Genomic DNA, 15473 nt, shown 5'->3' on the forward strand with positions numbered 1-15473 from the left:
GGACGACTGGATGGTCCACTTGGATCTGAAGCACGCGTACTTGGTGATGTCGATATTTTCCCCTCATCGTTGCTTCTTCCAGTTCAGGTGGAAGAACGAGGTGTTCGAGTTTATCTCTCTCCGGGCTGTCGACTGCCCCTTGGTGCTTTACCAAGATTCTCAAACCGGTAGTGGAAACTCTTCGTGCCAGGGGCTTCCGTCTGATCATGTATCTCAACGACATACTCCTCTTGGAGCAATGCCCAGTGCGACTCTCCTCTCAGCTGCAGGAATTAGTGAATCTCCTCCAAGGTCTGGGGTTTATAATCAATACCAAATAGTCGGTACTGGTCCCTTCCAAGCAGATGAAGTTTCTGGGGTTTGTTGTGGACTTCGTGTCCCGTACTTTGAGTCTCCCGGCTCGGAAGCTTTCCAAGATTCGCAGGGAACTGCGGCAAATGTTGGCCAAGCATTCCACTTCTCTTCGACAAGTGGCTCAGTTGGTGGGGCTCTTAAGCTCCTCGATTCTGCCTATTTTTCTGGGACCACTCCATTACAGGGCGTTGCAGCGCCTGGAAGCCTTGCATCTCCGCAAGGGTCTTCATTATTCGGATCAGGTCCCTCTGTCCGACGAAGTTCATACGGAAATGACTTGGTGGCTGAACCGCATAGAGGCCTGGAATGGAAGGGCCATCTTCTAGTGCGAACCCAACCTCATCATAGAATCCGACGCCCGCAAATCTGGCTGGGGGGCACGCTGCGGGGACTCCATTATATGAGGAAAGTGGTCCATATACGAGAGTGAGTTCCACATCAACTGCCTGGAATTGATGGCGGGATCCTTCACCCTCCAATGTTGGACGAAGGAGAAGGCCTCCTGCCGCGTCCTCTTGAAGATGGACAACGTGTCCGCTGTCAGGTACATCAACCACTTGGGGGGAACGAAATCCAAGGAATTGGCAGACCTGGCCAAGGACGTCTGGAACTTATGCCTGTCAAACAAAGTGTCGGTGTTGGCAGAATATATCCCAGGGAAGTCCAATGTGGTAGCAGATCGTTGTTCCAGGAGTTGGTCAGACATGAGTCTGTGGTAGCTTCACCCTCCGACCATTCAGCGTCTCCACTCCCTGTGGGGTCCCTTCTCGGTGGACCTCTTTGCATCCAGGTTGGACCACCAGCCTCCACGTTTCTTCAGTTGGAAGCTGTATCCCCTAGCGTCAGCGACGGACGCATTCCTCCAGGACTGGTCCAAGGAACGGGGTACGCTTTTCACCGTTTGCTATGATAATGCGGCTCACGACTCCAGTCCGGAGGCAGCAGGCGCGGGTGGTCTTGATCACCCCGTATTGGAGGTCTAAAGTGGGGTTTCCAGTTCTTCTAGAACTTTCTTGGGACTTTCCAATCCTCCGGGCAATCCGCACCCACTAGTCCAGCAGGGTCGGATGCCGGTGGCATGGCAGATTTCTGGCATCTTTGGAGAGTCCCTAGCCTATCTGAGGCAGCTCGCAAGTTACTGGGAGCGGCCTGGGCTGATAGCACGAATAGGAGATATAAATCGGCCTAGAATAGATGGGCCCGTTGGTGTATTCGGTACGACCAGGATCCCATGGGGTGCTCAGTGGTAGCAGTCATGAATTTTTTGGCTTCTTTGGCGTCCCAGTGCCTGGCCTATCGGACTGCGAATTCGTATAGGTCGGCAATCTCAGCAGGACACCTCCCTGTTTCAGGAGCATCGGTGGGGGAGCATCCTTTGGTATGCAAATTGCTGCACAGTATCCGCCTTCCCAGAGAACCCAGGTACTCCTCCTTGTGGGACGTTAATAAAGTGCTGGGCCTGTTCCAATCTTGGGAGGCTAATAGGTTCCTTACCCGTAAAGAACTCCCCGCCAAATTGGCTATGCTGCTATGTCTGGTGTCTTGCAGACGCGTTTCGGATATCAGGGCCCTCGACATTACTGCAAGTGTTTTTACCCCGGAAGGGGTTACGTTCCATATATCGCACAGATCTAAATCTGACTCTAGAATTGTGTCCTATCCCTTTGATAAATCCCTGAAGCTGTGTGTTGTCAGATGCCTCAAGGAGTACAAGAACATGACGGAAGAAATTCGTCTGCTAGGGGAGAGTCAGCTTCTGATTTCCTTAAAGAAGACCTTCAAGGCTGTTTCGCCACCAACAATAGCTCATTGGATCAGATGGGTGATGCTAGAAGCAGGCATAAATACCTTGCAGTTTGGGGCACACTCAGTACGTGGAGCTATGGCCTCTAAGGCTTTTCATTGGGCGCCAGACAGGAAGATATTCTGAACGTGGCTGACTGGTCGTCAGACTCTATGTTTAAGAGGTTTTATTTTAAACCAGTCGTTAACATGGCGTCGTTGGTGGTGGACACGCTTTGAACGAGCATAATCTTCGCCTCCGGTCCTGACATAGAATGAAAAATTTCCTAGTAACCCATAACGCACAAGCTACTTACCTTCGGTAACGATATATCTGTAACAAACATTAGTAGTAATAAATTCCTTACCTTAGAATTACGCCCAGGCGTAAGATTGAATCCGGAAAGTGTTTTATCAGCAGTACCCCTGCTCGTCGGTAGGCGTCATCGTGCGGCACCGGGTGAGTCGTTGGCGCCGTGAGGACGTTGTCGGAGCTACTTAGATGCGCCCACGCGCGCTGACGTTAGTTCTGTACACGAATTTCCGCTCCAGAAATGCAGAGCCATGCAAGATACTGACCACTGGTGCCATGATACTAGGATATAGATTCATCAAAGTCCCCTTTTGCGAGTCTGGATTAGCGATTAATAAGGAATCGCTATTACAGACTCGCAAAACGGGATGCATGTAGAAAACGCAATATTTTTTGCGATTTCTATTGCTTCCTTATTTGCGATTCGCAAATAAGGATGCGATGTCCCATTCATTTCTATGGGACTAAAGGCCCATAGGAATGAAGGGAGAGTCAATCCTTATTTGCGATTAGCAATTAGCAAATCGCAAATAAGGATGCACTTTCGAAGGTGCCAGGGTGTCCTTTGGAGCACCTCTGAAATGCAAATTTACACAGGTGTTGCGCACACACATGTCCAAAGGACATGTGTGTGTGTAACATATAACTTAGAAAAATGCACTAAAGTGCATTTTTTAAAGTTTTCGCTATTTACCACGAAGTTACACTTCGCGGTAAATAGCGGCCCCATATTGCGAATTCGAAATTTTTAAAAGGTTCATGAATAGCATTTAAGGAATATCTAATTGAGATTCCTAAAATGCGATTCTTTGCAATTTAGCGAGTTCTGTAATTGCGATTTTTGCATTTGGGATGATGAATCCCAAATGCCAAAATAGCGCTCGCAAAGGGCCAGATTCTCAGAATCTGGCCCTTTGCGAGCCGATTTCACTTTGATGAATCTGGCTGTAGGGCCCTGAAAGGGATGACCTTCACCCTAGAAATCAGTTCACAGAATGGGGAGGATGGGTGAGGCGGTAAGAAATCAATCACTACTAATGTTTCTTACAGATATATTGTTATCAAAAGTAAGTATCTTGTGCATCTGAAAGAAATACGTAGTGATAGATACCTTACCTTAGAATAGATACCCCAGAAGTACCGACCCCGGTGGTGGGTCTGCGAACCAAGATCACACCAGAAAGTACTGAAGAACAGAACAGCCAAAGAAGCCGTCTCTCTGGACTTGGTTGTCCAGGTAGTAGTGCTTTGTAAACCTGTGCAGTGAGGCCCACATAGCGGCCTGACAAATGTCCTGCAAGGGAACGCCGTGTCTCAGAGCAGTAGTGGCTGCCGTCGCCCTGGTAGAATGTAGGCTCTTTTTTAAACAAGGAATACCAAACCTTTATGCACAGAACAATCCATTGAGAAATGGTCCGTTTGTGCACCGCCCAACCTTTCTTAGCACCCACGTAGCCAACAAAGAGTTGGTCATCCACTCGGAACTGTTGTTTGCAGCTCAGGTAGAAAGAGAGCGCACGTTTTGGGTCCAGACGATGGAGCCTCTCTTCCTCTTTAGCAGGATGCGAAGGCAGAAAGAAGGTGGGCAAAGTGATGGTCTGCCCGATGTGAAAGGCAGTGACAACCTTTGGCGAAAAGGAAGGACGAGTTCTCAGAACAACTTTGTCCAGATGGACAGAAAGAAGGTTTAGAAGAAAGAGCCTGGAGCTCACTGACTCTTCTGGCAGAGGTGATGGCAACCAGGAGAGCAGTTTTTAGAGTTAGAAGACGACAAGGGCAATTATGAAGTGGCTCAAAGGGAGCGCACGTCAAAGGTAAGAACTAGATTCAAGTCCCACTGTGGCATCACGAACGGAACAGGAGGAAACATGTGCATGATGCCTTTCAAGAATCTGTTTACCAGAGGGGACTTTAAAGGGAAGACTGATCTGGGAGCCTCAGGAAGGCGGAAATGGCCAACAGATAGCCCTTGATAGTGCCCACAGCAGAGCTCTGCTGGGCCGAAGAAAGAAGAAAAAGAAGGGCCTCTAAAAGAGGGGCAGAAAGGAGATCCACAGCCTTTGCTGTGCACCATGCCACAAACTTATTCCACCTACAGACGTACACCGTTTTTGTGGAGGGACGCCTGGCTGCCAAGATTACATTGCAGACTTCAGGACACAGGTCGAACGACTTCAACTGCCGCCGCTCAATCTCCATACAAGGAGGTGGAGGCTGGACAGGTTCAGGTGGAGGACCATCCCCTGTTGCTGCAACAGAAGCTCGTCCTGAAGAGGCAGACGGATCCGAGGATTGATGCTCATACAGAGTAGCTTGCGATACCATACTCTTCGAGCCCAGTCCGGAGCCACAAGAATAACTTGGGCCCGGTCGTGCCTGATCTTCTTCAGCACTCTGGGCAGAAGTGGTATAGGCGGAAAGGCATACATCAGACCGCAATTTCACTCGCGACGAAAAGCGGCACCAAGCGAGTGCCGTCTTGGAAATACCAACGCGCAGAACTGCTGACATTGCACGTTCTCTTCGGTGGTGAACAGATCTAACCTAGGCTCTCCCCAAGCTGAAAGGGACCTTGAGCCACTTACGAGTTCAGACGCCATTAGTGATTCAACATGCACCCACAACTGAATTCGTCCGCCCTGGCGTGCAGAGAACATGCCAGGTGTTGAACCACCAGGGACATGCCCCGATGTTCCAGCCAAGACCAGAGATGAAGAGACTCTTGGCATAGGGTCCACGACGCCACCCCACCCTGTTTGTTGCAGTACCACATGGCGGTGGTGGTGTCCGTGAACACCTGCACTACACTTCCGTGGACAGAGGGAAGGAATGCCTTCAGTGCCAGTCGGATCTCCAACAGGCTGATGTGGAGCTGGGACTCCGCCGGAGACCAGAGGCATCTGATCTCCGCCTCCCCCAAGTGGCCGCCCCATCCCAGAAGGGACACGTCCGTCACAACTGTCTGCTCCGGTTGGGGAAGGATTCAGAAAAGGGGGTGGTGATGAACAGAGTGTCTGAATTAAGCAGACCACTCTTACCCAGTCCAAAGATCAGGGCTTGATCCATCACCGTTATTTATCTCACTGCACCATCCCAGCTCAGAACCTGGCTATATGCAAATCAGTCTGTCCCTGGCCCAGTGCATCATGGGAACAGGGCAGACTAAACTACCAAGCCAATTCTTCACCAGAAAGGAGACAAGCTACCGGGGACCGGTTTCTGGCATTTCAGCCGTCTTCGGCCCGGCTTGCTTGAATCCTGATGGTGCAGTGAGAAAGGGACTCACGTCTGAGTATACCCTGCCACACCTATAGTGGCCAAAAACGATTCAGAAAAGGGGGTGGTGATGAACAGAGTGTCTGAATTAAGCAGACCACTCTTACCCAGTCCAAAGATCAGGGCTTGATCCATCACCGTTATTTATCTCACTGCACCATCCCAGCTCAGAACCTGGCTACATGCAAATCAGTCTGTCCCTGGCCCAGTGCATCATGGGAACAGGGCAGACTAAACTACCAAGCCAATTCTTCACCAGAAAGGAGACAAGCTACCGGGGACCGGTTTCTGGCATTTCAGCCGTCTTCGGCCCGGCTTGCTTGAATCCTGATGGTGCAGTGAGAAAGGGACTCATGTCTGAGTATACCCTGCCACACCTATAGTGGCCAAAAACGATTCAGAAAAGGGGGGTGGTGATGAACAGAGTGTCTGAATTAAGCAGACCACTCTTACCCAGTCCAAAGATCAGGGCTTGATCCATCACTGTTATTTATCTCACTGCACCATCCCAGCTCAGAACCTGGCTATATGCAAATCAGTCTGTCCCTGGCCGAGAGCATCATGGGAACAGGGCAGACTAAACTACCAAGCCAATTCTTCACCAGAAAGGAGACAAGCTACCGGGGACCGGTTTCTGGCATTTCAGCTGTCTTCGGCCCGGCTTGCTTGAATTCTGATGGTGCAGTGAGAAAGGGACTCATGTCTGAGTACACCCTGCCACACCTATAGTGGCCAAAAACGATTCAGAAAAGGGGGTGGTGATGAACAGAGTGTCTGAATTAAGCAGACCACTCTTACCCAGTCCAAAGATCAGGGCTTGATCCATCACCGTTATTTATCTCACTGCACCATCCCAGCTCAGAACCTGGCTATATGCAAATCAGTCTGTCCCTGGCCCAGTGCATCATGGGAACAGGGCAGACTAAACTACCAAGCCAATTCTTCACCAGAAAGGAGACAAGCTACCGGGGGAAGGGAGAGAGATCTGCCATTGACCCAATCGCGATTCGTGAGCCATCACTGCAATTGCCGAGATCTGGACGCGATCGGACAGGTTGCTCTGATATTGTGCCCACTGGAACTTCAGGTCCCACTGCAGAGCCAGCATATGCCATTTGGCATGATCCACAAGCAGGATGCAGGAGGCCATCAAGCCCAACAGTCGAAGGGTCATCCTGACCGAAACCCGGGACAGAGGCTGAAAGATCGGCATCATAGCCTGAATGTCCCAGAATCGCTGTTCGAGAGGATAAACACGAAACCGCACGAGCCCAGAACCGCTCCGATGAAAAGGAGCTTCTGCGAAGGAATCAGATGCAACTTCGGCATGTTTATAGAGAACCCCAGCAAACGCAGGAGGTCGACCGTCGTCTGGAGGTGGGAGACAACTGACTGGGGCGAGCCCGCCTTCAACAACCAGTCGTCGAGATGGGGGAAGACTGAAACCCCTGATCTGCGCAGATGAACTGCGACCACCGCCATCACTTTCGTGAACACCCTAGGGGCGCTGGTAAGGCCAAAGGGGAGTACGGTGAACTGAAAATGCTCGTGGCCTACCGTGAATCGCAGGTAGCACCTGTGGACAGGCAGGACGGGGATATGGAAATAGGCGTCCTGCAAGTCCAACACCACCATCCAGTCTTGCGGGTCTAGGGCAGACAAGACCTGAGCCAGCATGAGCATCTTGAACTTCTCCTTCCGGAGGAAGCGATTGACGTTCCGAAGGTCTAAGATAGGACGCAGGACCTTGTCCTTCTTTCGAACCAGAAAGTAGTGAGAATAACAACCACGACCTACTTCTGGCATCAGAACTTCCTGATGGAGAAGCGCCAAGTGATCCCCGCGACATACAGTGGTACTGAGGTGGCATGACTGGAGGGGTTGCCTTGAAGGGGAGGGAGTAGCCCCTTCAGACAATTTGCAGCACCCACTTGTCCGAAGTGATGGTGCGCCAGTGGTGGAGATGATGGCGTATTCGGCCACCCTCTGGTGTCTGATGGGCCTGAAAGGCCGGACTAGGAAGGCTTTGAAGTGGATGCTGCGGGGTTGGAAGTGCACTGGCCCGCCTTCTGGCCCCCTGAACCGCCTCAACGGTTCCCACGTCCACGCTGAGGTTGTTGCTGCTGTGGCCTTTGGCTTATCGGAACGCTGTGGGGCGCCCGTTCCGTAGCCACGAAAGGAGCGAAAAGTAGAAGGCGGAGGAGGCGAACGAACGACAAGCCCAAGGAATTGGCCGTAGTCCAGGAGTCCTTAAAGCGCTCCAACGCACTGTCTGCCTTGTTGCCAAAAAGGCGCCATCAAAGGGCATGTCCATCAAGGTGTTCTGGACATCCCCTGAGAAGCCAGTTTTCCTCAACAAGGCGTGGCGCCGAAGCGCCACCATTGTGGAAATCGACCTGCCCAGTGAGTCGGCGGCATCCAGGCAAACAACGTATGGTGAACTTTGCTGCATCCCTCCCGGCCGCAATTGCTTGGGAGAGAACTGCTTGGGCCTCCTCTGGGCAGTTGGGGAGCACCTGCGCAATTGAGTACCACAGAGCGTGGGTATGATGGCCCATGAAGCATGCGGTGTTCAGAAACCGCAGCTCTAAGCTGGAAGATGAAAACAGTTTCTTGCCTAACTGATCCAGCTTCTTGGATTCCCTATCCAGAGGTGCAGTAGGGAAAGCGCTTTGGGAAGCTGGCTGAGGCTTGGACCACCAAGCTCTCGGGGTATGGTGTTAAGTGAGGAAGAGGGGGTCATCCGGAGCCAGGCGATGGCGTCGGGCCACGTTCCTATCCACAGGAGCCCCTCTGTTGGGCCTGGACCAGGTGCCCAAAAGAACGTCTGTCAGTGCTTCATTAAACAGCAGCAAGGGCTCCGAGGAGGTAGCCGACGGTTGGAGCACTTCTGTCAGGGGGTTAGTACCGACGTGTAGGGAGTTCGAGGTGGAGAGCCTCTGCGTAACTGGATCCCTCCTCCGTAGCCACGGTAAGATGAGACAGCATGCCAGGGTCAGGTGAGGTGTCAAGACCACTGCCCCCCCCCCCCAAATCCTCTGCCCAGTCCGCATCATAGGCACAGTCCTGTGCCAGTGGGTCCTCAGACCCCTCCCAGTTCTCCCCTTCCTCCGAAGTCTGTGGAAAAGGCTGAAAATAAGGAGGATGGACATAGGACATAAAGGACCCCATCGGCATCGAGCGAGGAGGTGAAGTCGGAAGCGGTGCCAGGGAGAACGGTGGCGGTGGAGGTGTCAAGAGGTCAACAGGCGTCGATCGGGGTCCGATCCCGGATCTCTGGCGGACCTGCAGTGCCGGAGCCGGCAGCAACACCGGGTGCTTTAGCCGCCAGAGATGGTAAGGCAGGACCCCCAGTCGGGCCCGCGGGGCCCGAAGGCGCACCGGCGGGGCCTGGCGGCCCAAATTATTAGGCCATGGCAGTAAGAAATCACTAATCTAATCACTTTTTACAAGACCACTTCTCGCTTATGTTCACCTCTTCAGCACTGGGTCTAGGTTTTGTGTTGTATCGCTGGTCTATTGCTTAAACTGATCCACGAAGTCCCATCTTGCTATGTGCTCTATGTGTTTCCTTCCACTAGAACAACTAAACATATCTTTATTTCCTCCCTCGGTGCCCAGCAATATTTTTATTATATGGTTTTATCTGAATACTGCACATGTTCATGCTTTTTACATTTTTTTTAAGGTTTTTATTAACCATACAATAAAATTGACGTATGACTTTTTGACTTAAGGAATTCCAGAACCTTAGGAACACGATGCTAGAAAGGTAACTTTAAAAAAAAAAAAAAGGACTTGCCTGGGAGGTCTGTTTAACTGTTCGGACCTCTAAAAGGAAACAAATATGGAAAAATAAACAGGAAGTGGGAAAGGGGAGCACCAGGTACCAATGGACGAGTGGGAGGGGAGGAGAATTCTAATCATAAATAGATCATGGAGCCAGAAGCTCTCCCAAAAAAAAATTAAAAAAAGATAAGACTTTAATGCCATTTTCAGTGTTCACATCTAAAAAATGCTGTGAGATTAAAACCAGCACTGACGTGCAGCGCATTAGTGTAAACTAAGTCAGCAGAAGCACAGCAAATTTTGTCAGATATGTGTGTGTTGTGTGATTACAAAGTTCTTGCCAGATAGCTAAAGCTAACGAGGTCTAAACCGGCTTTAAATTTGGAAAAGCCCCTAAGTACTAGAAAGTCTAAAAACTATAAAGTAGTATTTTCTGCAGGGGTGTGGCATTTAGTAAAATATCTATTTGTCCATGGGACAGGTTAGTTTTTAAAACTACTTGTCCTGTAACAAGATCTACTTGTCCTTTTGGCGCCATATAGTGTGGCAACAATTCATGTTAGCAGTCTCATTATATAAGAGCTCTGATAATAGCCTCTCCGATTATGCCAGAGCTCAGAGGGTTTGAATACTAGCAATCCTTTTATTTTGCCACCTTTCTACAGATCTACATACTGGGATTGGAGGTAGTGGTAAGCAATAGTTTCCATGGTTGGAATGCCCTTTCGAGTCTGTGCAAACCTACTAACTTGTATGTTTTAATGATTTTCATCAGCTTGACTAATATTTTCCCATATAGATAAAGGTTGGAAATTTACTCCTGACAAGGGTAGAAATAAAACTTTTTCCAGGGTTGGGGAACAAAACTGTTGGTGAGAAAGTGAACCTCTTACAGTGCAACATATCTTCGCATGAGGAAATCTACACGATTATTTGGCAGTGCTAAAATTCAGTTCACAAATATTTTCTAAGAGTACGATTTCCAGACCTACTTCTGTAAGTCTTAGGAATTCAAGAAAGCTGTAAATCTGCACTACTGCAAGGACATATACCATGGGTGCATTTTTGCGACTTTAAGGATTGGGCCCCTATTTAGGTCTAGCATTCTGTTTTTATTTATGGTCTATTTCTCTATCTACCGGGTGGGCTGACTGTGACAGCATTTCACAAGGAGCATATTGGCATGCAAAGTAGTTTTGTTCAGTGCCAGGAACTACTGAGGGACTGTAGTGACCATATTTTTGGCTCTCTTTCTGAGTGATGGTGACTTTAAGCTTGCTACCATCCTGAATCTCTATTCTTGCCTTGTGTTGGTCCTTTTCAGGCCTTTTTCCAGACTTAGAAGCATAAACTAGAGGATAGCTGTGTTATATGATGATAGATCCCTTATTCTTGACTCTAATCCATCAATTGCCTATTGGCTTTGACATAATTATGTGTCCTTTCATCATCCTACCTATAGTAGAGGGTGGATCCTGTAGTCCTGACTTTATGTTATGGTTTGTGTATGTACTCTGACAGAGCTAAGTGTTATTTCATCCTTCTCAGGCTTACAAGGCGCAGAACTAGAGAGACTCCATTTTGCTTTCAGTCCCTGCAGACTGAGATGCTTGCAGGGTAAAGGTGATGTTTTAGTTATGAGGTGTTGTTCGCCCTTTGCAAACTGGAAAGAACCGGCCAGAGCTGAATCTAATCAGGAAGCGTCTCTGGGCTCAAGTCTCTAGACGAAACAAGCATCTGGTCACTGTGGGAGCGTCTAGAGCAAGGAGCCTTGTACATGGAATCGGTGGGAGGAGGCTGCTGGCTGGAACTTTCCATGAGGAGAGAGCATTCCATATTAGCGAAGTGCAGAAGAGGAGGAGTGTCACTTTGTTAGTTTGTCAGTTTGTGAGTGAGTCAGTTGGAGCAGAGGAGAGAAGAAGACAGTCGATGCTTGGAACAGAGAGAAGTCAGTCAGTCAGACAGTCAGTGAGTTGGAACCAGAGAGAGAAGTCAGAAGCAGTTGTGAGCAGATGGTGTTTTGAACAGAGAGAAGTGAGATGATGTTTGGAACTGAAGGAAGCAGTCAGAAGCAGTTACTTATCAGAAGGAGTTGTGATCAGCTGGAGTCTGAAGTGATGCCTTTTGGAAGAGACTGAAGTTATATTGTGGATTAGTCTGTGGGAGCAGCTGGAGTGAATTGGATCTGAGATAATCAGACGAGATGATCAGACCAAGTGAAGAAGCTAGTGGAGCGAACGGTTATCAGAGCGGCAGAAACTATTAGACTGAAGCTGGAAGGTGGAGAGAGTTTGTGGGGGAGAGGAATCCAGTGCAGAGTGATCAGCGCAGATGCGTGTCCAAGAGTGCAGGGGAGGATCTGAGACGAGCTAAGGCACAGATGAGAGAGGAACCCAGATGACAGCTAGAGCAAGACTTCATACTAATCAGGCGATACCTTTCCTGTAATATAGTTTGCTTTACATTTAAACATTAACCTTGTCCTTACCGTATTGCTAATACTTTTTCTTTCAGCGGTGTGCAGTGTAATCCATTCCCTCTTTAGCTATTTACAGTCCCTGTCAGTTACATGTGGATGTGTTATAGTAATAAAGCATTACAGAGACCCCGCAGATCTGTGTATGTGTCTATTCCCATTTTCCTTTGCAGGCTATATGTTATAGTATAGTGTTATATTGTTATTGTGATAAATAAAGTACCCCAGTTCTTAGTGAACTATTGTGTAACTGTTGTTTTCTTATGATAAAGCTAACCTTTCTTCTAGCCAGATGCTGTAATGGTAACTGATGGATCAAAAGGGAGGAGGAGCGCTTAAATCAGGGAATAACTTTTGCATATAGTGTGTGACTGCTATTGTTTTATGATAAGGTTAACCTTTCTTCTAGTCAGGTGCTATTATGTGGACGGAGGCGACTCCCGGACAGGTAAATGGTAACTGAATAATGAGGGGGAGAGGAGAACTTGTATTAGATGACAATAAGTTGTACACCGTGTAATTTGCCATTCTTGTACCACATAAAATATATGAGACATTCCCAGTAGGTAGAGAAACTTCCCAACAGAGACAGAGAGCTGAAGGTATTGATAGGAAAGTGATCGTCGTTGTGTAAGGCGGCGTTAATGAGAGCACTGATTGTGGTCAGTGTGTATACCCACAGGATTGTGGCTTGTGAGAGCACCAGGGGGGAAACTGGTGTGTAATGAGATCGCCTCTAGGGAAAGTGGCGCTAATGAGAGCACTGATGGTGGTCAGTGTGTATACCCACAAGATTGTGGCTTGTGTATGTATGAAATATAGAGAGCACCAGGGGGGACACTGGTGTTTATACCTACAAGATTGTGGCTTGTCCAATGAGAGCACTGGTTGTGGTCAGTGTGTAATGGTAAGTAATCAGAACTGCCCCAGGGTAGATTAGTCTGGGCCCATGTGGTCATGAGACTATGAGGTATGAGTGTGGTGTAGGGCATGGACGTCCTTAGTAATCAGTGAGTATTCCTAGTAATCCCTATAGATTTAGTGGTGTTTCTGATGATATGAGCTTGTATATTGCTAATTCCCCATCCTCAGGTAGGTACCCAGGTGCCTGGATATATGGGTCCTGAGGAGGGAGGTGGTTGCGTTTCGGCTGGGTTGGTGGTGTCTTGGTGAGCTGATCCTATCTGGTCCGAAAATCCGGTCGTTACAGGGACTTTGTGGTTTTTAGACCAAAAGTATTTTTGATTTCGCCAAAGTTTGTTATACTAAGAGCCTGGCAGCTCCACAACAATAAAGTTTTACAAAACCCATGTCAAACAAGACACACATTGACAACCAAAAGGCTGACCACCAATGTCCTAGCTATTGGCTTTGCCAATGCTTGTTTATTTTCGTGTGTCTTATACTTTTGTTGCAACTGACTACAGTGATTTTCCACTTTGGGAAATACTAGAATGCTGCAACACATTTTGCTAAACTATGCTTCAAAGAAATAGTACCAAATAGTAGTTTAGCAAAAAGTTTTTTTCCTGGGTGCTTTATTTAAAACATTTTATTTTGAAAGCAAAGAATCCTCAATCTTGCTTTCAACCTTTTGCATATATTTACATCTAATCAGAGAGCATCCTTGAAGCATTATACGTAGCCTTGTATTGCTAAACTTTGAAAAGTAATTTTTATACTGGAACCACTGTCGGTAGTGTAGTCTGAAATTCCAGCATTTCATTATAGAGCTCACCCTAATAATAAAGGCTTTCTATTAATGAACCATGAACACAAGTTTGAATAGCATCAAAATATGGACACAAATATAACCTGAACTGCAGACAGTGCCCTTCCCTGATCCATAATGTGGTAGTTTTATTTGGTAGCTAAAGTGTTTTTGCTGCAGGGCCTTGGTCCTACTAGTCCCAAGGACAAAATAAACATGAAAACCTCTTGTCCTTGACCCCAAACAATATGTCCAGGGCGTCTGGCCATAGGAATTCCACACCCCTGATTTTCTTGCTCATTCAAGTACAGAAGTGTTGGTCAAACGTTACTAGGGCTAAACATCCTTACACGCCTTTAGTTAACCTATGAATATTAGCTGCAAAAGGATTTTAGGCAGTGGTACAGAAGACTGTATGTTTCCCCTTAGGAAGGGCATCACATCTTAAGTTTCCACCACTGGTTATTCAGTTTCTGGCCAGACTAGAGAACCAGAAATTGCCCACCTATACCACCACTTTAATGCTCTTCCTCCATACCACTGCAACAATCACTATCCCTGCAACTGCATGCACATCTATCTCTTAACCGTGTTTACTTGCAGTAACCACATTCTAACCTAGAGTACTCACGGCCATCTTTGCGGATCTGTAGTATACAAAAGATTAACTGTGACCCTTATCATGACTTTACAGTTGAAATTAATATATTCTTCATATTCAAGAGAATAATGTTCTTCATTGCATGTTTAATTATACACAAATTACTAAAATGTATTTACACGATATTACAAGAACATATACATCAATTATAGTGCTTTACTTAACCCCTTCGATGCGGGTGAAAAAGCCAGCTCGTCATGGGCGTTACCTGCGCTGCGCGCATGACGAGCTGGCTTTGTCACGTAACCCGCGATTTTTAAATTTCAGCGCGCAGCGGGAAAACCCACTAGCGCGCATGCGGTTAACCAAATAGAGATTCAAAGCACCTCAAACTAAACAATAGTCCTTCTAATGTCACACATGTTCCAGCTGAACAATAATGGCAACATTGAACTTGAGAGCAAGGCAGGCACTTTCTTAATGGCACAGATCTTTCTCTCCAACCACATACTGGGGAGTCTTAATACCATTAGAAATAGGAGTGAATTTATCTGCAAAGTCCAACGAGGAGGCAGAAAATACTTTTCATAGCATCAACATGCATTCCCAACCAGCTCTCTGCGGGTATTGTACCTCTTAGTCAGAGAGCTTATGTGATTGATGCAACTATTAACAAGACTCATTTGCCACAACCCTTTCCATCATCAAAAGGGGATTTCTAAATAGATCAGACAACAAACAGAAGGGCGTCCATTTTCAGCTTGGAGAAGTTGCTGTGTTTCTTCACTCACAGCCCCCTGTTCCAAAGCTCAAGGTAGATATTAGTACCAAGAGAACGAAAAGCAAGAGACACAAACCATTTCGTTAAAGAGCAAGATTGGAAGATTGAAGGGACTACGTCTTTACCCCCTTCATTTGCTAATGGCAATGTAAACTGACTTTTAACATTGAAACAGATATTTGAAGCTGAAGCCTTCATTCAAGAGAATCTTTCAAGGATTTTCTGCGGGTGGATTTTGAAGATTTTGAAATACAGTGCTTGGGTCTTCAAGGGCCTAGCAGACTTCAGTTAATTCTTGAATATCTGTTTCATCAAAGCTTAAATCACACAAGATTTCTTCTTCACCGTCCTCATTAAGCTGCATCCAGGACAGGTCATTCACCTGGAAAT

General features: G+C 47.6%; 1 protein-coding gene across 2 annotated transcripts in view; it reads right to left on the bottom strand.

The window, feature by feature from the left end:
• Nucleotides 1-13511: 13511 nt before the first annotated feature.
• The window catches only part of RDM1 (RAD52 motif containing 1), a 257044-nt gene continuing 255082 nt past the window's right edge, over nt 13512-15473 (bottom strand). For both annotated transcript variants that reach the window (XM_086923782.1, XM_086923783.1), the window contains one exon: nt 13512-15465. In XM_086923782.1, coding sequence (XP_086779908.1) covers nt 15358-15465 — 108 coding nt within the window. In that variant the 3' untranslated portion in view covers nt 13512-15357. The remainder of the gene's footprint in view (nt 15466-15473) is intronic.

This window comes from Lissotriton vulgaris, chromosome 5 (genome assembly GCF_964263255.1).
Source record: "Lissotriton vulgaris chromosome 5, aLisVul1.2, whole genome shotgun sequence".
NCBI lineage: Eukaryota > Metazoa > Chordata > Amphibia > Caudata > Salamandridae > Lissotriton > Lissotriton vulgaris.